Source organism: Borostomias antarcticus (genome assembly GCF_949987555.1).
Source record: "Borostomias antarcticus genome assembly, chromosome: 19".
Lineage (NCBI taxonomy): Eukaryota > Metazoa > Chordata > Actinopteri > Stomiiformes > Stomiidae > Borostomias > Borostomias antarcticus.
The window spans coordinates 5,108,749-5,134,565 of NC_140252.1; the positions used below are offsets into that span (position 1 = coordinate 5,108,749).

A 25,817-nucleotide genomic window follows, 5' to 3' on the forward strand; every position below is an offset into this window, starting at 1 on the left:
ATAAAATAGCTCTCTGACATGTCTTTGTTACTTCTATTGAGGCTGACTATTGGAGATTCTGAACCAGTAGAACCGACCAAACCCAATCAAACGACTGGCTTGTTTTCAAGGTTCCTTCTGTCCATTCTGAACTCGGTAGATCTGCTTTTGTCCATGATGCTCCTTATACCTTCAACAGACTCTAAAGCTTGAAGTACTTCCTTCAGTCGCAGAGTTTAAATCCATCCCGACAGATCTAGGTCAAGGTAAACTTTATTTATATAGCACATTTAACAACCAAAGTTGCACCAAAGTGCATTCCAATATAAAAACAGACAAATACAAAATACAATATAAAGTGTAAGTCAAAGTTCAATAGACAAACTCAACACGACTAGGAATGTACTGTATGTCTACTATAATAGTATTAGTATTAGTAATGGTATGTACTACTATCTTCGAGGTAGTGCAGAAACAGCTGTCAATCTCTCCAGACGCTCCCAACTTTATATTGGGTGATTTTAACCATGTTTCTCTTAAAAAGAAACTAAGGAACTTTTATCAATGTATCCTGTCCAACCAGACGGGACAGGACATTAGACCTTTGTTATGGGTTGGTGAAGGATGCCTACAAATCTCTCCCTTTGGCCCCGCTGGGCAGAGCGGACCACAACTGCGTGCACTTGCTGCCTACCTACAAAACTGTCTTGAAGAGAGAGAAGGTTCAGACAAAGGACATCAAGGTCTGGACACAAGAAGCAGTGCTCCGCCTGCAAGCGTGCTTTGACTGCACGCACTGGGACAGGTTTCAGAGGTCCTGTGGTGATAACATAGATGCACTTGTCCATGTAATATGTTCTTACATTGTTTTTTTTAGGGACATGATTATTCCTTGTAAGCGGGTTAAAATTTACCCGAACAACAAACCATGGGTGAATAAATCTGTGAAATCCAGCCTACAGAAAAAGAGAGCTGCTTTTAAGCAGGGTGCTTCCTCCTCTGACTTTCACACAGCCAATAGAGAGCTCAAAAGAGAAATCTTAAAGGCAAAGCAGAACTATAAATCTGAGCTAGAGAACAAGATGGCCACAAATAACCTGGGCTCAGCCTGGACGAGTATGAAAACTATAGCAGGCCTCCAGGGCTCAAAGAGTAACAACCAGATCAACATGGATGGCTTCAACTCAGACACTGAGTTTGCGAATGCTCTTAATGAGTTTTATAACCGTTTTGATAAATTTGATTTTAGTGATGAGGTCCAGGAGCTGAGGCACAAACTGGAGGAAGACCAGCACTTTAACATAGACCTCAGAGACGTGGAAAAGGCCTTTTTCTCAGTTAAAGTGAATAAAAGTCATGGTCCAGATAATATATGTAGACGCCTACTTAAATCCTGTGCGAGGGAGTTGAGTCCTATTTTTCATTTTATTTTTAATAAGTCTTTACAGGCCCAACATGTCCTCGCAATCTGGAAGGATACTGTGGTAGTCCCCGACCCCAAAGTCAGCTGCCCCAAGACTCTCAATGATCTCAGGCCAGTGGCTCTCTCATCACTTGTGAGGAAAACCTTTGAGAGACTGGTCAAGACAGAGATCCTGACCAAAACAGAGAAGGCACCAGACCCTATGCAGTTTGCATATAGACCTAATAGAGGGGTAGAGGATGCCACAGTTCAACCTGATCATCAAGCACTTGGAGGAAGTTGGGTCACACGTTAGACTACTTTTTATTGACTTCTGCTTTTAACACAATGCAGCCTCACAATGTAGCTAGCATGCTTCTCAAACAGTTCGGCTTGAGTAACAATCTTGTGGGTTGGGTTCTTGATTTTCTGAACACAGAGAGTGAGGGTTAATGGATCCTTAACCCTATTGGATCAAGTCTGCTTTTCCACGGGTTCCCCACAGGGATGTGTTTTGTCACCCTTATTATGTATCCTCTATACTAATATGTGTCAGAGTGGGTTCGAGAAGAGAACCATTATGAAGTATGCAGATGACACAGTCATTATCAGTCAGCTACAGCCAGGTGAGACCAGTCATGGTTCGGTCGTTGACCATTTTGTAGAGTGGTGTGACGAATCATATCTTGAGGTAAACACAAAAAAGACCAAGGATATGATCATAGACTATAGGAAGCAAGCCCCCCCATATGAAGTTACAACCATCAAGGGCCAGACAGTTGAAAAGGTACAATCGTATAAATACCTGGGGACAATCATAGATTCAAAACTTAACTTTGGGGAGAATTGCGAAGCTGTGTGTAAGAAGGGACATCAGTGTCTTTTCTGTTTAGGGAAACTGTCTTATTTTCATGTTGACAGAACTATGATGATGCTGTTCTATCACTCTTTTGTTGAATCTGTCCTGTCTTTCTGTCTAGTGTCATGGTTTGGTAACCTGTCTCTTAAGAACAGAAACTCACTGAGTCAGATTGTTAAATGGTCTAGTAGGCTTATCGGTGAGACACAGCTCAGCCCAGAATCCCTGTACATGAGACAGTTGCAGCGGTTAACTGGCTCAATCTTAGCTGATAGGTCTGAACCTCTGAACTGTGGGTTCCAGCTTCTCCCATCTGGCCTCACTGTACCAAGATGTAAAACCAAACGGCACAGGTCTAGCTTTGTCCCAGCAGCCATCACCCAGTTAAACAAAAACCAATGATCTCTTTGATGGTGGTGGTGGTGATAGTAATGATGATGACGACGACACTAAGGTTTTTGCTATTGTTGTCAAGGTAGTGTGTGTTGCACACCAGGGGACTCTGAGAGGTAGCAGTATTTAATAGCCTATGCAAGATGGTGGTGATGATGATGAGGATGTTGATGAACTGATCCTGTTTTTTTTTACTGTATTTATTTATGTTTTTGCTTTGCATTGTCCTGGGTTGTACGACTGACTCAACTGCAAGCCAAATCTACCTTTGGGTATCAAATAAAGTAAATTAAAGAGCAAAACCTCCTATCTGAAAAATTCACTTTTTTGAGAAACGAAAAAAAAAAAAAAACATGTTTTTGTGCAGAATGCTATTTTTTAGGTATACAGAACTATGCAGATAGGAGGTTTTGCTCTTCGGCCATCGTTAGGCTCAATCATGGATCAGGATCCAGTGCAAGTTCAAACGTTGCCTAAGACACTAAGGTGTTTGATTTGATTCAGCTGAATAGGTTACATTCCACCCTAATGTTACCTGTCCCTCACTAATCTAGGTAATCAAGTCACTCCGCTGCCACTAGAAGTCGTTTGATCAACGATGCCTCCTGGTGGTTAGTGTGCAACACACTGTGTGAAAGACAAAACGCGCTGATGCCACGGTGCCACCGTGCTGCTGAATTTGCGATTTCCAAAATTAGAGGCTCAGGCACTATATGTAGTAATGATCATGTGGTTTGTAGACAAGCCAGTACTAGGTAGGTACTGTTTGCAGGAATGTACTGTAGCAGAGTGCGTTGTTCCTAGTCAAAGAGAACAGAATGTGGTTAAAAATAAAATGAGAGAGCTGTTTCTCCATCTTGTGAATGTTATTCTGTATTCAATTAATTGTATTTCAATTAAATGCATCACACAACTGTTAAGAGGAATCTGTTGTACAACCCCAATGTAAACTAGACCATAACCGGCATGGCTTTCAAACTAGTTTTGACCGTTCAGCTATACAATATGAGAATCTGGTATCTGTTCTACTTTCTGTAGTGATCTACAATGGCCGCATGTGGTAAAGAACTGTTGTTGGCCATTCTGGATGACCTGTCAACACGAGAGTTGAAAAAGTTTCAGTGGTACCTGCAGAATGAAGTTCTGGATGGTTTCCTGCACATCCCAAAGTGCAAGCTGGAGAATGCTGAAAGACACGACACAGTGGATAAGATGGTGGAAGCCTACCACCATGATGGAGCTCTGAAAATCTCAGTGGCGATCCTAAGAAAGATGAGCCTGAACAATCTAGCCGAGAGGCTGAAAGCAGGTCATTCTGATTTCTTATCTTAGCTCTTCTAACATTCAAATAACATCAATGAAGTTCAAAACAGGGTTGAAACCCAGCACCGCCTCAGGCAATCCTTCATAACCATCACAGAATGTAGAACATGAGTCTCTCACACAGCATCTCCTGATCCTCCCTGTTCTCTCTTTCCATACTGTAGGTGCTGAGGAGGCTGGTGAGAAGAGTTCAGCGTCCTGCCTTCCTGAGGAAGCCCAGCGCTCCTCTCCTCCTCCCTGCCTTCCTGAGGAAGCCCAGCGCTCCTCTCCTCCTCCCTGCCTTCCTGAGGAAGCCCAGGGCTCCTCTCCTCCTCCCTGCCTTCCTGAGGAAGCCCAGGGCTCCTCTCCTCCTCCCTGCCTTCCTGAGGAAGCCCAGCGCTCCTCTCCTCCTCCCTGCCTTCCTGAGGAAGCCCAGCGCTCCTCTCCTCCTCCCTGCCTTCCTGAGGAAGCCCAGCGCTCCTCTCCTCCTCCCTGCCTTCCTGAGGAAGCCCAGGGCTCCTCTCCTCCTCCCTGCCTTCCTGAGGAAGCCCAGGGCTCCTCTCCTCCTCCCTGCCTTCCTGAGGAAGCCGAGCGCTCCTCTCCTCCTTCCTCCATCACTGAGACTGGAGGGCATGTTGCTGCTCCTGCACCCCCTGATGGAAACTCCACAGAGGATGGTAAATAACCTGACAGTCTCACAGTAGAATAGTGAGAGTTGAAGGACATGGAGGAGATTGTTTATGACTGCTGTGTAAACTACTGTATGAAGAAACAGTAAAATAATTTAGTATTGAGGTCCCAGTGCTGTAGTTATGAAGTCGGAAATGTTTAAAATATAAGATAACATACTTGTTTTTGCTGACACATTATTATAAAGTGATAAAATCAATCATCAATCAAACTTATTTTATTTAGCCCATGTCATACAGAAAGGCAACACAATGCACTTCACAGGAAGAAAGGTGGGCAGAATGTACATACTGATCCCCCCTGACTTTCCAGAGGGAAGCAAAAAATACAGGTCACCCATTTGAACCAATATAGACAACTGTAAAAATTCTTCCATGACCTCTCTCTCTCTCGACAAGACAATCAAGCAAGCTCCTGGAAAATGTGTAACTGTATTAGCTATATCATATGATGCATATATGTGCTCATATATTGATAGTAACATTGTTTTTTATTTTTATATCTATCTGATGAAGGTACTGCATACAAACGCGAATTCCAATTGGCACTCAAACTAAGGTTTCATAAAATATCTGAAGGGAAGAAAAAGCATGACAGGAAGACACTTCTCAATGACATTTACACAGAGCTCTACATCACAGAGGCTCAAAGTGCAGAGGTCAATCAAGAACATGAAGGGAGACAGATTGAGGCAGCATCCAGGAAATCAACAAGACCAGAGACACCAATCAAATGCAATGACATCTTTGAACCCAGAAATGGAGGTACCATCAGAACCGTACTGACAAAAGGTGTGGCTGGTATAGGAAAGACAGTCTCTGCGCAGAAGTTCATTCTGGACTGGGCTGAGGGAAAAGAAAATCAGGACATCGAGTTCATATTTCCTCTCACTTTCAGGCAGCTGAATTTGTTGAGAGAAGAAAACTACACTTTGGTTGAAGTTCTTCATGAATGCATCAGAGAGACTGAAGTGATTGAAAAGGGATTTCTCCACCACATTCTCATGCAATTACAAACGCCTGGGACAACAAACAATGATGAACGCAAATACAAAACGTTGTTTGTTTTGGACGGTCTGGATGAGTGTCGACCACCGCTAGACTTCAAAAAGAAGAATCGCTTTGATGATGTCACAGCGTCAACCTCAGTGGACATACTGCTGACAAACCTGATCAAGAGGAAGCTGCTTCCTTCTGCTCTGCTCTGGATAACCTCCCGACCTGCAGCAGCCAATCAGATTCCTGATGATTATCTTGATCTGGTGACAGAGGTACGAGGGTTCAATGACTCACAGAAGGAGGAGTACTTCATGAAGAGATTTCCAGATGACCAGGACCTGGCCAGAAGAATCTTCTCACACATCAAGACATCAAGGAGCCTCTACGTCATGTGTCACATACCAGTCTTCTCTTGGATTTCAGCTGAGGTTCTCAAGAAGATGGACAGAGAGCAAAGTGGAGAAATGCCAAAGACCCTGACTCAGATGTACACTCAGTTTGTGATAGTACAGATCAAACAGAAGAACGTAAAGTATCATGACAAAACTGGGACAGATCCACCCTGGGATGAAGAGAACATCAACATGATCCTGTCACTGGGGAAACTGGCTTTCCAACAGCTGGAGAAAGGCAACCTGATCTTCTATGAGACAGACCTGGAGGACTGTGGCATTGATGTCACAACAGCCGCTGAGTATTCAGGAGTGTGCACAGAAATATTCTCTGAAGATTATGCATTGCAGGACAAGGTGTACTGCTTCATGCATCTGACCATCCAGGAGTTTCTGGCTGCTCTCTATGTGTTTCTGTCATTCCACAATGACAATGTTCTAGCAATGCAGCAATCCATTAAATGGAAAATGGCAAACTGGTTTAAATATAAACCTGCTGTCACATTCTACAAGAGTGCTCTGGACACGGCCTTGCAGAGTAAGAATGGACACCTGGACCTTTTCCTCCGCTTCCTCCTGGGCCTCTCACTGGAGTCCAATCAGACCCGCTTACGAGGCCTATTGAAACAGACAAGAAGCAGCCCACAGAGCCATGAGGAAACAGTCCAGTGCATCAAGAAGCAGATCAAGAAGAACCCCTCTTCAGAGAGATGCATCAATCTGTTCCACTGTCTGAATGAACTAAAGGACCGTTCTCTAGAGGAGGAGATCCAACACTACCTGAGCTCAGGAAGTCTCTCTGAGGAAGATCTCTCACCTGCACAGTGGTCAGCTCTGGTTTTTGTGTTGCTGACATCGGAAGAGGAGCTGGCTGTGTTTAACCTGAAGAACTACTCCAGATCAGAGGAAGGTCTTCTGAGGCTGCTGCCAGTGGTCAAAGCCTCTACAACTGCTATGTACGTACAATATGAGGATATTTGATTTAATCATAGGGTGTCAATTATGTTTTCAAGCAACATATTTGTCTTTTCTGTTTTCAAAATATAATTCCACCATTATATGAAAACATGAAGCTGAGTAGGCTATACTTATTTATCATTCAGGCTGAGTAGCTGTAACATCTCAGTGCAATGCTGTGAAGCGCTGGCCTCAGCTCTCATCTTTTTGCTCAGTTATCCATGTCGGAGCTGTTTGCCCAGTTAGCAGTAGAGCATGAGAGTCTCAATCTCTGGGTGGCAGGTACCCCACTTGCGCAATAATTGTTTTTGTTATTTGTTTTTATTTTATTAAGATTTGTCTTTATTATTATGAATCACGTTGAGATATGGATACACTAATGAGGTCTTATTTTCTGGGTTGTAGGTTTGAACCCCACATCAGCCACTGCTAAGCGTTTCATTGTACACAGAACCCATATTATTTACATATGGCAAATGTACAAGAGTTGTTATTTTTTATTATTATTTATCAGATCATAGTATGAATACAAAATGCTGATGTCTTATTTTCTCCTGATGTCATTCAGCCTGAGGTGGTGTAATCTCTCAGAGGGATGCTGTGAAGCGCTGGCCTCAGCTCTCATCTCCTCACATCTGAGAGACCTGGACCTGAGTTTCAATGCCCTGCTGGATTCAGGAGTGAAGCTGCTCTCTGCTGGACTGGGGAATCCACAGTGTAAACTGGAGACACTGAGGTCAGTATTATTGGGCATATTAATCCTGTCATTGATTGTGTTTGAATGTCTCAGTACAACAGTAACATACATTTTATATCTCTTCCCTTAAAGTAGCATGTCGAGCATGGATACTCAGCTTAAGAAATAGGCTTTCAAACAAATATGGTTCACCAAACAGAGACTATCACTACAAATCAAGTACATCTGATCAGCCAAGTGCCCAATATCAAATCAGATGTACAACTTTTATTAACACTGAGTAACATGTTTACGTTATCAGAATCTGAAGACTAAAAACCATCTGATCTCTACATTAGAACATGTCTGAACAAAAGAAAGAAACCACACACTCAAGCTCTCAATGCAGGGTGATTTAATTGAACGGACGAACGTTTCGGCCTTGCGGCCTTTGTCAAAGTCATACAGCACCCATGGGTGACACACCTTAAATAGTGCACGCCCCTGATTAACCAGTGACGTCAGGGGGCAGGTTATGCATTTCAACATTTTAAGATGTAAACAGTTTCATAGAATAATTGAGTTTACAAATACAGTTGTACAAATATGAAATGCATAATTAGCTATGATGATGAATAGTGGTGACAGTGTATACAGTTAAAGAAAGTGCACAAAAGACAGCCTCAGTAATAGAATAGGGGAATAGAATACATTACACCAATAAGATATAAAATATACAGAATATTTACATAAATTATTTACAAGAAGGGGCAAGAAAAGCTTAAACATCAAACCCAAAAGGGCATCATAACAAGCTCAAACTGGACTACCTATCAGGTGGATGATGGTGTAACGAGGCCATTCCCCGTGGATGACAAGATTATAGGAAACATTTCAATTCAAATTCAGCATTAAAACCATGAGGGGCCAGAGTTTTCAAATAGTGAATGTAGAAGTTCTCCCTTCTGGATAGTAGGTTGTCTAAATTGCCACCCCTTCTAGGGAGGGAGACATGTTCTATTCCTATATAACTCAAAGAGGAAATAGGACCATTCTCTTCTACAAAGTGCGCTGCTACTGCCAGGGTAGTTGTGGTTTTTACATAGATAGTGCTGCCATGTTCCACGATGCGGGTCTTTAGTTCACGGCTAGTCTTACCTACATAAGACGTCCCACAAGGACCTATGTGATTAAATATACAGTATCACTGACTAAGTATGGCAAATGATGACCCCTTTAATGGGAATGGACTGTGAGGGGTGCTTGAAGGTGCTGCAGGTGTGTGTAGTTACACTGTACAGTTACACTCACAAACTCAAGAGGGAGTAGAACACTGTCAAAATGTAACCCAGATGTTCATACAGGTGTGGGACTGGTACTGTAGTAAGCCTGAACTGTTAACAACTACATGTACTGTAGAAAATGTCTCCACTTACGAGGCAAATGTGATCATTATTTTGACCCGTGGCCCTTTGGTCTATAGACAAAATAAATGTTGTAGACACACCTAAGGGTTTGGTGGTCTATTCCCACTTTCTGTCATTGTGATTATAAAATATTTGCTGTCTTCCATGTTTGGGCTGTTGGTTAACTCAGTCAGGCATGGGGCTCAATCTCAGGGTTGTAGGTTTGAACCCCACACCAGCCACTGCTAAGCATTTCATTGTAGGCAGAACCCATATTATTTACATATGGCAAATGTACAAGAGTTGTTTTTTTTTATTATTATTTATCTGATCATAGTATGAATACAAAATGCTGATGTCTTATTTTCTCCTGATGCCATTCAGCCTGAGTGGGTGTAAACTATTTAAGGGATGCTGTGAAGCTCTGGCCTCAGCTCTCATCTCCTCACATCTGAGAGACCTGGACCTGAGTCACAATAAGCTGCTGGATTCAGGAGTGAAGCTGCTCTCTGCTGGACTGGGGAATCCACAGTGTAAACTGGAGAAACTGAGGTCAGTATTACTGAGCATATTCATCCTGTCATTGATTGTGTTTGAATGTCTCAGTACAACAGTAACATACATTTTATATCTCTTCCCTTAAAGTAGCATGTCGAGCATGGATACTCAGCTTAAGAAATAGTCTTTCAAACAAATATGGTTTACCAAACAGAGACTATCACCACAAATCAAGTACATCTGATCAGCCAAGTGCCCAATATCAAATCAGATGTACAACTTTTAATAACACTGAGTAACATGTTTACGCTATCAGAATCTGAAGACTAAAAATCATCTGATCTCTACATTAGAACATGTCTGAACAAAAGCAAGAATCCACACACAAAAGCTCTCAATGCAGGGTGATTTAATTGAATGGACGAATGTTTCGGCCTTGCGGCCTTTGTCAAAGTCATACAGCACCCATGAGTGACACACCTTAAATAGTGCACGCCCCTGATTAACCAGTGACGTCAGGGGGCAGGTTATGCATTTCAACATTTTAAGATGGAAACAGTTTCATAGAATAATTTAATTTACAAATACAGTTGTACAAAGATCAAATGCGTAATCAGCTATGATGATGAATTGTGCTGTCAGTGTATACAGTTACAGAAAGTGCACAAAGGACAGCCTCAGTAATAGAATAGGGGCATAGAATACATTACACCGATAAGATATAAAATATACAGAATATTTATATAAATTACTTATAAGAAAGGGCAAGAAAAGCTTAAACATCAAACCCAAAAGGGCATCATATGAAGCTCAAACTGGACTTCCTATCAGGTGGATGAGGGTGTAACGAGGCCATTCCCCGTGGATGACAAGTTTATAGGAAACATTTCAAATCAAATTCAGCATTAAAACCATGAGGGGCCAGAGTTTTCAAATAGTGAATGTAGAAGTTCTCCCTTCTGGATAGGAGGTTGTCTAAATTTCCATCCCTTTTAGGGAGGGAGACATGTTCTATACCTATATAACTCAAAGAGGAAATAGGATCATTCTCTTCTACAAAGTGCGCTGCTACTGCCAGGGTAGTTGTGGTTTTTACATAGATAGTGCTGCCATGTTCCACGATGCAGGTCTTTAGTTCACGGCTAGTCTTACCTACATAAGACGTCCCACAAGGACTTATGTGATTACATATACAGTATCACTGACTTAGTATGGCAAACGATGACCCCTTTAATGGGAATGGACTGTGAGGGGTGCTTGAAGGTGCTGCAGGTGTGTGTAGTTACACTGGACGCAGACATGAGTGTGCGGGTCTTTTCTTCAGTCTGTCACCCGTTACACACCTCTCCAAGACCACGGTGTGCCTTTTCTTTTTTCTAAACTCCACTTTTCCACACAGCGCACCACCACTCACAACCTCAAGATGGAGTAGAACACTGTCAAAATGTAATCCAGATGTTCATACAGGTGTGGGACTGGTACTGTAGTAAGCCTGAACTGTTAATGTACTGCAGAAAATGTCTCCACTCATGAGGCAAATGTGATCATTATTTTGACCCGTGGGCATTTGGTCTACAGACAAGATAAATGTTGTAGACACACCTAAGGGTTTTTGGTCTATTGCCACTTTCTGTCATTGTGATTATAAAATATTTGCTGTCTTCCATGTTTGGGCTGTTGGTTAACTCAGTCAGGCATGAGGCTCAATCTCAGGGTTGTAGGTTAGAACCCCACACCAGCCACTGCTAAGCATTTCATTGTAGACAGAACCCATATTATTTACATATGGCAAATGTACAAGAGTTGTTATTTTTTATTATTATTTATCAGATCATAGTATGAATACAAAATGCTGATGTCTTATTTTCTCCTGATGTCATTCAGCCTGAGTGGGTGTAAACTCTCAGAGGGATGCTGTGAAGCGCTGGCCTCAGCTCTCATCTCCTCACATCTGAGAGACCTGGACCTGAGTTTCAATAACCTACAGGATTCAGGAGTGAAGCTGCTCTCTGCTGGACTGGAGAATCCACAGTGTAAACTGGACAAACTGAGGTCAGTATTACTGAGCATATTCATCCTGTCATTGATTGTATTTGAATGTCTCAGTACAACAGTAACATACATTTTATATCTCTTCCCTTAAAGTAGCATGTCGAGCATGGATACTCAGCTTAAGAAATAGGCTTTCAAACAAATATGTTTCACCAAACAGAGACTATCACTACAAATCAAGTACATCTGATCGGCCAAGTGCCCAATATCAAATCAGATGTACAACTTTTAATAACACTGAGTAGAGTAACATGTTTACGTTATCAGAATCTGAAGACTAAAAACCATCTGATCTCTACATTAGAACATGTCTGCACCCATGGGTGACACACCTTAAATAGTGCACGCCCCTGATTAACCAGTGACGTCAGGGGGCAGGTTATGCATTTCAACATTTTAAGATGGAAACAGTTTCATAGAATAATTCAGTTTACAAATACAGTTGTACAAATATCAAATGCATAATCAGCTATGATGATGAATTGTACTGTCAGTGTATACAGTTACAGAAAGTGCACAAAAGACAGCCTCGTTAATAGAATAGGGGCATAGAATACATTACACCAATAAGATATAAAATATACAGAATATTTATATAAATTATTTACAAGAAAGGGTAAGAAAAGCTTGAACATCAAACCCAAAAGGGCATCATATGAAGCTCAAACTGGACTTCATATCAGGTGGATGAGGGTGTAACGAGGCCATTCCCCGTGGATGACAAGTTTATAGGAAACATTTCAATTCAAATTCAGCATTAAAACCATGAGGGGCCAGAGTTTTCAAATAGTGAATGTAGAAGTTCTCCCTTCTGGATAGGAGGTTGTCTAAATTGCCACCCCTTCTAGGGAGGGAGACATGTTCTATTCCTATGTAACTCAAAGAGGAAATAGGATCATTCTCTTCTACAAAGTGCGCTGCTACTGCCAGGGTAGTTGTGGTTTTTACATAGATAGTGCTGCCATGTTCCACGATACGGGTCTTTAGTTCACGGCTAGTCTTACCTACATAAGACGTCCCACAAGGACTTATGTGATTAAATATACAGTATCACTGACTTAGTAGGGCAAATGATGACCCCTTTAATGGGAATGGACTGTGAGGGGTGCTTGAAGGTGCTGCAGGTGTGTGTAGTTACACTGGACGCAGACATGAGTGTGCGGGTCTTTTCTTCAGTCTGTCACCCGTTACACACCTCTCCAAGACCACGGTGGCCTTTTCTTTTTTCTAAACTCCACTTTTCCACACAGCGCACCACTACTCACAACCTCAAGAGGGAGTAGAACACTGTCAAAATGTAACCCAGATGTTCATACAGGTGTGGGACTGGTACTGTAGTAAGCCTGAACTGTTAACAACTACATGTACTGCAGAAAATGTCTCCACTCATGAGGGAAATGTGATCATTATTTTGACCCGTGGGCCTTTGGTCTACAGACAAAATAAATGTTGTAGACACACCTAAGGGTTTGGTGGTCTATTCCCACTTTCTGTCATTGTGATTATAAAATATTTGCTGTCTTCCATGTTTGGGCTGTTGGTTAACTCAGTCAGGCATGGGGCTCAAACTCAGGGTTGTAGGTTTGAACCCCACACCAGCCACTGCTAAGCATTTCATTGTAGACAGAACCCATATTATTTACATATGGCAAATGTACAAGAGTTGTTATTAGGGCCCGAGCACTGGCGGTGCGAGGCCCTATTGTATTTCGAAGGATTATTATTCTCCTTCTTCTACCTTCTCCTTCTCCCCAAACAAATGCCTTTTTGGCGGCCTAAACATCGATGAAAACTAATGAAACTTTGCAGATACGTCAGTCCCGGTGAAAAATTTGATAATTCATGGGTGACGGAAATGGGTGTGGCAAAACGGCTCAAGAGCGCCCCCTGGAAAGTTTAAAATGGCGAGCCCCACCTTTCAGTTTGATGTAGGCGAATGAAATTCGGTGGGCATATGTATTTCATCGAGCCACACTTAAATGTCTCTTGGAGCTATACCCAACATGCAACAGGAAGTCCGCCATTTTGCTCTTAATGTGCCATTTTGTCCTTGTTTTGACCATTTCCATGCCTCGTACTTCGACGAACTCCTCCTACAGATTTCATCCGATCAACTTCATATCGGGTCAGCTTCATCTTAAGACCTTTGTGATCAAAAGTTATCAAAAAAATTGAGTTTTCACCAAACACCCTTGCCGTGGCGCCCCGCCAAAGTTTGACATTTCGCCATAAAACACGAAGTCCTCATAACTCCTACATACATTATCCAATTTGTCCGATATATCTCACGCTTCATGACGGTTCTGTCCTGAACACATCTATGTGTCAGTATTGCGTCATACTTATAGCGCCACCTATTGGTGAAACAGGAAGTCCTCATAACTCCTACATACATTATCCAATTCGTCCGATATATCTCACGCTTCATGACGGTTCTGTCCTAAACACATCTATGTGTCAGTATTGCGTCATACTTATAGCGCCACCTATTGGTGAAACAGGAAGTCCTCATAACTCCTCCATACATTATCCAATTTGTCCGATATAGCTCACGCTTCATGACGGTTCTGTCCTGAACACATCTATGTGTCAGTATTGCGTCATACTTATAGTGCCACCTATTGGTGAAACAGGAAGTCCTCATAACTCCTCCATACATTATCCGATTTGTCCGATATGTCTCACGCTTCATGACAGTTCTGTCCTGAACACATCTATGTGTCAGTATTGCGTCATACTTATAGCGCCACCTATTGGTGAAACAGGAAGTGCTCATAACTCCTACATACATTATCCGATTTGCACCAAATTGCTGTCAATTCATGAAGGTCGCATTCTGAACACATCTATGCGTCGGTATTGAGTCACACTTAGAGCGCCACCTACTGGTGAAACAGGAAGTACTCATAAGTCCTACATACGTTATCCGATTTGCTCCAAATTGCTCATGCTTGATGACGGTCACATCTTGAACACATCTGTAAGTCAGTATTGCGTCATACCTACAGCGCCACCTACTGGTGAAACACAAAGTCCTCATAACTCCTACATACATTATCCGATTTACTCCAAATCGCTCACGCTTGATGAAGGTCGCGTCCTGAACACATCTGTAGATCAGTATTGAGTCCTACTTAAAGCGCCGCCTACAGGTCAAGCAGGAAGTCATCATAACTCCTACATGCATTGTCCGATTTACTCAACATTTCTCAGGCTTCATCAAGGTACTGTCCTGAACACAACTATGCATCTGTATTGAGTCACGCTTAGAGCGCCATCTTGGACCTATACCCAACATGCAACAGGAAGTCAGCCATTTTGCTTTTTATGTGCCATTTTGTCCTTGTTTTTACCATTTCCATGCCTCGTACTTCAACGAACTCCTCCTACAGATTTCATCCGATCAACTTCATATTCGGTCAGCTTCATCTTAAGACCTTTGTGATCAAAAGTTATCAAAAAAATTGAGTTTTCACCAAACACCCTTGCCGTGGCGCCCCGCCAAAGTTTGACATTTCGCCATAAAACACGAAGTCCTCATAACTCCTCCATACATTATCCAATTTGTCCGATATTTCTCACGCTTCATGACGGTTCTGTCCTGAACACATCTATGTGTCAGTATTGCGTCATACGTATAGCGCCACCTATTGGTGAAACAGGAAGTCCTCATAACTCCTGCATACATCATCCGATTTGCACCAAATTGCTGACGCTTCATGAAGGTGGCCTTCTGAACCCATCTATGTGTCGGTATTGAGTCACACTCACAGCGCCACCTACTGGTGAGACAGGAAGTCCTCATAACTCCTACATACGTTATCCGATTTACTCAACATTTCTCACGCTTCATCAAGGTACCGTCCTGAACACATCTATGCTTTGGTATTGAGTCATGCCTAGAGCGCCACCTACTGGTGACAGGAAGTTTCTCTCAGTACTGCACACCGCCAAAGTTTGATATTTCGCCATAAAACACGAAGTCCTCATAACTCCTCCATACATTATCCAATTTGTCCGATATATCTCACGCTTCATGACGGTTCTGTCCTGAACACATCTATGTGTCAGTATTGCATCATACTTATAGCGCCACCTATTGGTAAAACAGGAAGTCCTCATAACTCCTCCATACATTATCCGATTTGTCCGATATATCTCACGCTTCATGACGGTTCTGTCCTGAACACATCTATGTGTCAGTATTGCGTCATACTTATAGCGCCACCTATTGGTGAAACAGGAAGTCCTCATAACTCCTCCATACATTATCCGATTTGTCCGATTTATCTCACGCTTCATGACGGTTCTGTCCTGAACACATCTATGTGTCAGTATTGCGTCATACTTATAGCGCCACCTATTGGTAAACCAGGAAGTCCTCATAACTCCTCCATACATTATCCGATTTGTCCGATATATCTCACGCTTCATGACGGTTCTGTCCTGAACACATCTATGTGTCAGTATTGCGTCATACTTATAGCGCCACCTATTGGTGAAACAGGAAGTCCTCATAACTCCTCCATACATTATCCGTTTTGTCCCATTTATCTCACGCTTCATGACGGTTCTGTCCTGAACACATCTATGTGTCAGTATTGCGTCATACTTATAGCGCCACCTATTGGTGAAACAGGAAGTCCTCATAACTCCTGCATACATCATCCGATTTGCACCAAATTGCTGACGCTTCATGAAGGTCACCTTCTGAACACATCTATGCGTCGGTATTGAGTTACACTTACAGCGCCACCTACTGGTAAAACAGGAAGTACTCATAACTCCTACATACATTATCCGATTTACTCCAAATTGCTCATGCTTGATGAAGGTTGCATCTTGAACACATCTGTAGGTCAGTATTGCGTCATACCTACAGCGCCACCTACTGCTTACAGGAAGTCCTCATTACTCCTACATACTTTGTCCGATTTACACAACATTTCTCACGCTTCATCAAGATACTGTCCTGAACACATCTATGCGTCGGTATTGAGTCACGCTTAGAGCACCACCTACTGGTGACAGGAAGTTTCTGTCAGTACTGGACACCGAAATAGCACACCCTTTAACGGCGCCACACCCCGACCCGCGTGGGGTGCGAGGGCCCGCTCACTGCTGCTCGCAGCACTAGTTTTTTATTATTATTTAACAGAGCATAGTATGAATACAAAATGCTGATGTCTTAATTTCTCCTGATGTCATTCAGCCTGAGTGGGTGTAAACTATTTAAGGGATGCTGTGAAGCTCTGGCCTCAGCTCTCATCTCCTCACATCTGAGAGACCTGAACCTGAGTCACAATAAGCTGCTGGATTCAGGAGTGAAGCTGCTCTCTGCTGGACTGGGGAATCCACACTGTAAACTGGAGAAACTGAGGTCAGTATTACTGAGCATATTCATCCTGTCATTGATTGTGTTTGAATGTCTCAGTACGACAGTAACATACATTTTATATCTCTTCCCTTAAAGTAGCATGTCGAGCATGGATACTCAGCTTAAGAAATAGGCTTTCAAACAAATATGTTTCACCAAACAGAGACTATCACCACAAATCAAGTACATCTGATCAGCCAAGTGCCCAATATCAAATCAGATGTACAACTTTTAATAACACTGAGTAGAGTAACATGTTTACGTTATCAGAATCTGAAGACTAAAAACCATCTGATCTCTACATTAGAACATGTCTGAACAAAAGAAAGAAACCACACACTCAAGCTCTCAATGCAGGGTGATTTAATTGAATGGACGAACATTTCGGCCTTGCGGCTTTTATCAAAGTCATACAGCACCCATGGGTGACACACCTTAAATAGTGCACGCCCCTGATTAACCAGTGACGTCAGGGGGCAAGTTATGCATTTCAACATTTTAAGATGGAAACAGTTTCATAGAATAATTTAATTTACAAATACAGTTGTAAAAGGATCAAATGCATAATCAGCTATGATGATAAATAGTGGTGTCAGTGTATACAGTTACAGAAAGTGCACAAAGGACAGCCTCAGTTATAGAATAGGGGCATAGAATACATTACACCGATAAGATATAAAATATACAGAATATTAATATAAATTATTTACAAGAAAGGGCAAGAAAAGCTTAAACATCAAGCCCAAAAGGGCATCATATGAAGCTCAAACTGGAATTCCTATCCGGTGGATGAGGGTGTAACGAGGCCATTCCCCGTGGATGACAAGTTTATAGGAAACATTTCAATTCAAATTCAGCATTAAAACCATGAGGGGCCAGAGTTTTCAAATAGTGAATGTAGAAGTTCTCCCTTCTGGATAGGAGGTTGTCTAAATTGCCACCCCTTCTAGGGAGGGAGACATGTTCTATTCCTATATAACTCAAAGAGGAAATAGGATCATTCTCTTCTACAAAGTGCGCTGCTACTGCCAGGGTAGTTGTGGTTTTTACATAGATAGTGCTGCCATGTTCCACGATGCGGGTCTTTCCCACTGAGCAAAGACACGTCTAAAAGACGTCTTTTAGATGTCTTTTTTGTCTTTTTCGGACGTCCAAAGACATCCAATTAGGAGCCAGAATGAATGTTTTTTTTTTACATTCAGATATTGAACCCGTTTTGCACGTCCACAGACGTCTTAGAGGGGTCCAAGCCAGACGTTTGAATATTTAGGAGTCCAGCAGACATACAAATGGGGTTCTGGACTGACCGACGTTATAAAGACATGATCTCAACGTCTCCCTGATGTTGCGTGTTTGCTGGGTTAGTTCACGGCTAGTCTTACCTACATAAGAGGTCCCACAAGGACTTATGTGATTAAATATACAGTATCACTGACTTAGTATGGCAAATGATGACCCCTTTAATGGGAATGGACTGTGAGGGGTGCTTGAAGGTGCTGCAGGTGTGTGTAGTTACACTGGACGCAGACATGAGTGTGCGGGTCTTTTCTTCAGTCTGTCACCCGTTACACACCTCTCCAAGACCACGGTGTGCCTTTTCTTTTTTCTAAACTCCACTTTTCCACACAGCGCACCACCACTCACAACCTCAAGAGGGAGTAGAGCACTGTCAAAATGTAACCCAGATGTTCATACAGGTGTGGGACTGGTACTGTAGTAAGCCTGAACTGTTAACAACTACATGTACTGCAGAAAATGTCTCCACTCATGAGGCAAATGTGATCATTATTTTGACCGGTGAGCCTTTGGTTTACAGACAAAATAAATGTTGTAGACACACCTTAGGGTTTTTGGTCTATTGCCACTTTCTGTCATTGTGATTATAAAATATTTGCTGTCTTCCATGTTCGGGCTGTTGGTTAACTCAGTCAGGCATAGGGCTCAATCTCAGGGTTGTAGGTTTGAACCCCACACCAGCCACTGCTAAGCATTTCATTGTAGACAGAACCCATATTATTTACATATGGCAAATGTACAAGAGTTGTTATTTTTTATTATTATTTATCAGATCATAGTATGAATACAAAATGCTGATGTCTTATTTTCTCCTGATGTCATTCAGCCTGAGTCGGTGTAATCTCTCAGAGGGATGCTGTGAAGCGCTGGCCTCAGCTCTCATCTCCTCACATCTGAGAGACCTGGACCTGAGGCTCAATAACCTACAGGATTCAGGAGTGAAGCTGCTCTCTGCTGGACTGGAGAATCCACAGTGTAAACTGGAGAAACTGAGGTCAGTATTACTGAGCATATTCATCCTGTCATTGATTGTTTTTGAATGTCTCAGTACAACAGTAACATACATTTTATATCTCTTCCCTTAAAGTAGCATGTCGAGCATGGATACTCAGCTTAAGAAATAGGCTTTCAAACAAATATGTTTCACCAAACAGAGACTATCACTACAAATCAAGTACATCTGATCAGCCTAGTGCCCAATATCAAATCAGATGTACCTTTAATAACACTGATTAACATGTTTACGTTATCATAATCTGAAGACTAAAAACCATCTGATCTCTACATTAGAACATGTCTGAACAAAAGCAAGAATCCACACACTCAAGCTCTCAATGCAGGGTGATTTAATTGAATGGACGAACGTTTCGGCCTTGCGGCTTTTGTCAAAGTCATACAGCACCCATGGGTGATACACCTTAAATAGTGCATACCCCTGATTAACCAGTGACGTCAGGGGGCAGGTTATGCATTTCAACATTTTAAGATGGAAACAGTTTCATAGAATAATTAAATTTACAAATACAGTTGTAAAAAGATCAAATGCATAATGAGCTATAGTGATGAATAGTGGTGTCAGTGTATACACTTACAGAAAGGGCACAAAGGACAGCCTCAGTAATAGAATAGGGGCATAGAATACATTACACCGATAAGATATAAAATATACAGAATATTGATATGAATTAGTTACAAGAAAGGGCAAGAAAAGCTTAAACATCAAACCCAAAAGGGCATCATATGAAGCTCAAACTGTAAACTGGAGAAACTGAGGTCAGTATTACTGAGCATATTCATCCTGTCATTGATTGTGTTTGAATGTCTCAGTACAACAGTAACATACATTTTATATCTTAAAGTAACAAACATGATTGATTACATTAAATATGATGATTCATCAAACAGAGACTATCACCACAAATCAAGCACATCTGGTCAGCCAAATGCCCAATATGAAATAGGATTTACAGCTTTAATAACTCTGAGTGACATGTTTATGTTAGCAGAATCTGAAGACTGAAAGCCATCTGATCTCTACATTAGACCATGGTGCCCTGTCTTCAAATTTACTTCCGGGGTTTACGAATTTGTATCGGAGCTCGGAATTTGGTGCCCGAGACGCAGGGGCGGCGCATGCATTTGGCATACAAGGCAATTCAAGATCTTCCAACAATTTGAATTTTCCGCTAGCACCCCCCTCCTCCCCGCTCAACAACTTGTCGGGGGCGCACTATCGTTATTTTGCAGGCCCCCAGGATTCGAAATCTAAAGTGAAGCCCTATTGAACCGCGCCATCTTGGCAAATTTGTAGTCATTTGGCTATTTCCGGTGAATTTTGTACTCGCGTAGTTGTTCTTTTCTGTCCTACGCGTGTCCACGAACAAGTTCACGTTTATGTGAAATGCAATGAAATGAAAACCGGCTTGCTAACCTGTTTTTGTCAAATATATCCATTGGAGACATCATTTTTTTTATCCAGGCATTTTAGTTTTAACAGGTTAATTATAGCTGAACATGTTTTGTTTGCTAGTCGATGGCATTCATTCCGTTCGTGATAACGTTATTGCAGCCAGGCTAAATTCCTCCAGGGAGCCAGTGACAGGCGAGTTGAAAAGCTTCACTCCCCGCCAGCCGGAGCTTTGGCCGCAGCTACCGCATCTCGGATAACCCGCTGAGTTTGTGGCTGCTATTTCACATTCGCCCTTGATCAATCAAGATCATGATCACTCCAGTTTATCACCGTATCCCACTACCATTTCAATTATGCACCGGAACCCAACCTATATCTGAAAGATTGATTCATTATTACCATGGATCGGTATTGGGATTGATCAAGGGCGAGTGTGAAATAGTAGCCACGAACTCAGCGGGTTATCCGAGATGCGGTAGCAGCGGCCAAAGCTCCTGCTGGCGGGGAGTGAAGCTTTTCAACTCGCCTGTAACTGGCTCCCTGGAGGAATTTTACCTGGCTGCAATAACGTTATCGCGAACGGAATGAATACTACTGGCAAACTGAATCTACTAGCAAACAAAACATGTTCAGTATCAGGAGTTCAAACATACTCCAGGAGCTTGCTCGATTGCCTTGTTGAGAGGGGTCAGGGAAGAATTTTTACAGCTCACTTATCTGGCCCCCGGGTGATAACTGTTTTTTTTTTCATTTCATTCATTTCTCATTTATCAAAGAGCGTGTAAATCCAGGTGTAAAAGATGGCGTACGACGAAAACGAGAAAAGGTCGGACTGCCGCGTACGACGAGAATATTTACAGTACACGCTTTTCGGATCTATCAAACATGGCGTACACGCTGCTGCGCCGATTTCTCAATGATAAATCCCACGGTGTCGTAGAAGACAGCGGACGTGCACGGGCCTCATGTTCCGCCCTCTCCACGCCCACATTCAACCATATATGGTGTTGAAGAAGTTTTGATCTTAAGTCAAAAAAGGATTTGCCAAGGTTCGCACAAAAAGGTTCAGTCAGATTTATTAAGAAAACAATACGATTGCAAAAGGACCTCAGGATAAAACAGAGTGGTTCATCCGAAAGAAGTGAAGCCAAAGCTCGTCTGGCGCAGCCTTATATGTGCTCAATACAAGGATGTGACGCTAGCAGACATTTGGTTGGCTGACCCATCTATACACGTCATAATAAGGTGACGGACATCAAACAGTGGTCGAGGGATGCAAAGAAAAGCGCGGTACACTTTGAATATAGACAAAGGAACAATGGCCTGAGCCAGGACGGGAAGGTTTAGGTGTGAGGCCTTCCTGTCCTGGTGAGGATACAACGACAGGGGTGTCTGTCTTAACAAAGAAGTGGGGAAGACAGAGGTTCAGGAGGTGTTTGGAATTACAAGAGAGAGAGAGAACAAAGGTTTAAAGTGTTGAGAATAGCAAAAGGCAGGGGACTGGATCAATAGGTTTTAAGAACAAAAAGCTGAGATCTGAAAAGTCTTGAGGCCAGTTGTAAATTCTATGACAATGGTCAAAACTATGACAGTGCACAACGTGGTTTCCCGGAAGGAACCAACATAATATAGCGTGGAGCAAAGGCAAGACAATTACATTTTTGGAAAAACGCGGAAAGAAGATAAACTTTTCGGAGACGGAGGAAAAAAATCATCTTCGGAAGGTATTTGTACTAGCCTACCTTTGTCTGACTGCTCCTACAGTTTAGGTAGCCTACTGTATGTTTCGTGCATCCTGTATTTGGCGTAGGCTACACGGACATGCTGTATTATGTGGCTGTGAGGAAAGCAAATATTCCAAACATTCTGTGGTAGGCTATGATTGATTAAGGACCAAAAACAGGGAACGATAACACAGATGATCACTTCATGTTGTTAGACCACATTAAACATTTTCCCCTCTGGGAAATTAAGACTCTCATCTAAATCACCCGGTAAATCACACTTAAGCATTTATTTGGCTGCCAACAGAAAAAACATATCAAATGAATATGGCTACACAATGAAATGTTTAATGCATAATAAAGTTTACAGACAAACTCAAAGAAAATGACTGAAATTGTTTCTCCAGACTCTGACGTGGGGTGGGACTCAGAGGAGCGGGAGTCTGCAGTGGTCCTTGACCTGACAGTCGTGCCCCCGCCGGTTGCAGCCTCCACCTCCAGCGCCACGACCTCCAGTGCCTCCAGCGCGCCGGCCTCCACCTCCAGTGCCATCTCCACCTCTAGCGCCTCCGTCTCCGTCTCCACCACCCACGCCTCCACCTCCGGCTGCCAGCGTCCCTGCCTCAAGGGTCCCTGAGGGAAACCGTCTGGGCTTCCTCTCAGACGCTGTGCTGGAGGCCCAGACGGGGACCCTAGAGGCCTAGAGGGACATGGCAGAAGGGATTGGGGGCAGTTGTGCAGCAGTTGGTGGAGGTCACCACACTACACCACCAGAGCCAACAGGACATCCTCACTGCACTTCCTTCCCTCACACATGCTGTCACGGACCTCACACAGTCACTCACTACCACACTCACGGACCTCACACATTCACTCACAAACGCACTCACACACCTCACACAGTCACTCACCAACAGACAATAAAATGGTAACAATGTGAACCTTACTTGTTTGTGTCTTCATAGCTGGCGTATGACCTCAGCGCGGGCGCTTTGGCCCCGCAGGTAACCCTCATGACGGGGAGGGGGCTGAGGGCTTGGGTCCTCATTTTGTGGTGGGGTCTTGACTGGTTCTCATTCTTATCAGCTTTGAATATGTATCTTGGCAAACATAACACAGGATGATGCACAAGGAGGGGACAGATACCTAGTGAAAGTACTATTGGTTGCTAGTAAAAAGACAATAACGAGGGCTTGGTATAAGGTGGAACCCCCAACCAAGGAGCAGTGGCTGGGTGTTGTGGAGGAGATTTATGCTATGGAGAAGTTCACGCATGCATTGAGGATGCAGGAAGGAAAGTTTGAAGGGAGATGGGAAAAATGGATGGATTATAGAAGGAAGTGTGATGATACCACTAATATTGAAATTGTAATATTTGAGTAAGAGAAAATAGCTGCATTGTGACTTGATGGAAGTAGCCATAAGCTGTTATTGTTAGTTTTTATTGTTTTTTGTTTTATTGTATTGTCGTTGTATGGATGGAAAATGCTAAAAAAGATTAAAAAAGAATATGTATCTTGGCATATGCACTCACCAACAAGACAGCCGTCACGCGCAGCGCCTGCCTCCAGTCTAGCCCCTACCCTGCTGTGCGCCAGGATGAATGAGTCATGCGTGGAGCCAGGCCACCGTGCCACTACACTTGTGATGAGCATGTCGGCGTCACATATGATTTGGGTATTTATAGTGTGCACATTTTTGCGATTCACAGACGTATTCATTCACTGATGGTGCCCTTATCAATATGTGGGTGCAGTCGCCATCGCCGTCACCTCTTTGGAGTTCTATCTCGGCCAGTAGGCCGAGTAGCGCCGGATTCATTTAGGCTCGCAATACGCACAGGAGGACTGTCATTTACATGCTTACCAAACAGCAAACGGGTCCACATGATCACATATTAATGACAATCTAATTGGTCAACTATTGCCATTTGATGGAGTGCCTGCATTAGGTGTGTGACAGAAAGGTTTGGGACAGCGCATAAGTTCAGTTTGGGGAACAAATTCATATCGGACCATCAATTATCTGTATTACTCTCATGTAGTAATCATTTTATTAAGAATAATGAATAAACTTCACTTTAGGTGGAACTGTGTTAACTTAATGAGTTTAACAGCTGTCCTGTCCTGAGTCAGCATTCCTTTGTCCCTGAGTCAATAAAGATAGTAGATGGTTGTCTTGGAAGTCAGTTAGGCTACAGTTTGCAACGCGATTCTAGGAGGACACAGGAAGACCCAAAATAGCCCCATGTCCGAGGGGGGCAGAACATCAGTTGACCGTTTGTGACCATGTTTGTATTCCTTGTATGCAAATTTGTTTGTCATCTGATATTTGGCCTGAAGCCAAGATATAAGCTCGCCGCCTCGTAAGAGAAAGTAGTATTGCCGAAGATTCGACCCTGTGGTAGGCATGCTCAATAAAGTGATGATTCGACATTTTTGGCCTCCTTGAAGTTCTGTTCCACAAGACGATGATGCATTTGAAATACACTGCACCGGTTAGACGACATGGTCTTGCATTGAGATAGGCTACATGTTTGTGCTGAATTGCGCTATTAGCCTACATGATTGTGCGTTTATAAACTCTCACTCTTCCCCTCTCCATCAAACATTGTAAATCACCGACGCACCACCAGCGTCGCCAGTTCCCCCTGTGTTCAAAAAGGGTGCAAAAACCCGTCTAAATCGGTACGCCGAGTCGAGAGGTGTCGTACAAAAGCGTGTGAAAAGGCGACTAAATATACACCCTTTTGGGTTGATAGATCGCGCTGTGGGGGGGGATGAAGCCGTACGCCTGAAATCGCGGAAAAGACCGTGTAAAAAAAGGCGTACCTCACTGATAAATGAGGCCCCAGGATAAAAAAAAGAATGTCTCCACATGACAAAAACAGGTTAAAGTCGCACTGAAATGAAAAAAGCATTCTGTCCCATTTTGGTTCACATAATTGGTCATATTGTTCACCTATTCAACGATGTATGCCAAAAAATTTACAAAATTCTACTTTTGTTGTAATCTTATATCAAAGTATATAATTTCTTACTTCCTGGAAAACGGTAGGTCACGTGCAATGACGACAACAGGTACCTTAGATTTTAGGACAATAATCGCACGACATCCACCCGTCAATCAACTCTATCCATCTATCGAATCTGTCTAAAGTTCTTAAAACCCGTCCACGTGTCAATGTTCCAATCAAATTCCTCTAAACATATGTCCCACCCTCATAGCTTGTTTGCGTCGGAAATACATAAAACTACGGAAGTTAGATGATCTCAAACGTCCGTTTCAGTGTGACTTTAATATGCAAGCCGGTTTTCATTGCTAAATCAAAGCGGGGAGAGCCGGGAACGTGCGTCTACATTTCGTGAACTTGTTCGTGGACGCGCATAGGCCAGAAAAGCACAAC

General features: G+C 42.8%; 1 protein-coding gene across 1 annotated transcript; it reads left to right on the forward strand.

Moving 5' to 3' along the window:
• Positions 1 to 1,061: 1,061 nt before the first annotated feature.
• Positions 1,062 to 23,419, forward strand: LOC311321597 (NACHT, LRR and PYD domains-containing protein 12-like; the record flags this gene model as incomplete). Its single annotated transcript, XM_084453590.1, has 12 exons — positions 1,062 to 1,322; positions 1,455 to 1,634; positions 1,938 to 2,007; positions 3,700 to 3,942; positions 4,121 to 4,135; positions 5,204 to 6,971; positions 7,541 to 7,712; positions 9,464 to 9,606; positions 11,437 to 11,604; positions 16,817 to 16,984; positions 19,104 to 19,271; positions 23,377 to 23,419. 12 exons carry the CDS (start codon positions 1,062 to 1,064, stop codon positions 23,417 to 23,419), a joined length of 3,399 nt encoding a protein of 1,132 aa, XP_084309716.1.
• Between the last annotated feature and the right edge of the window lie 2,398 nt (positions 23,420 to 25,817).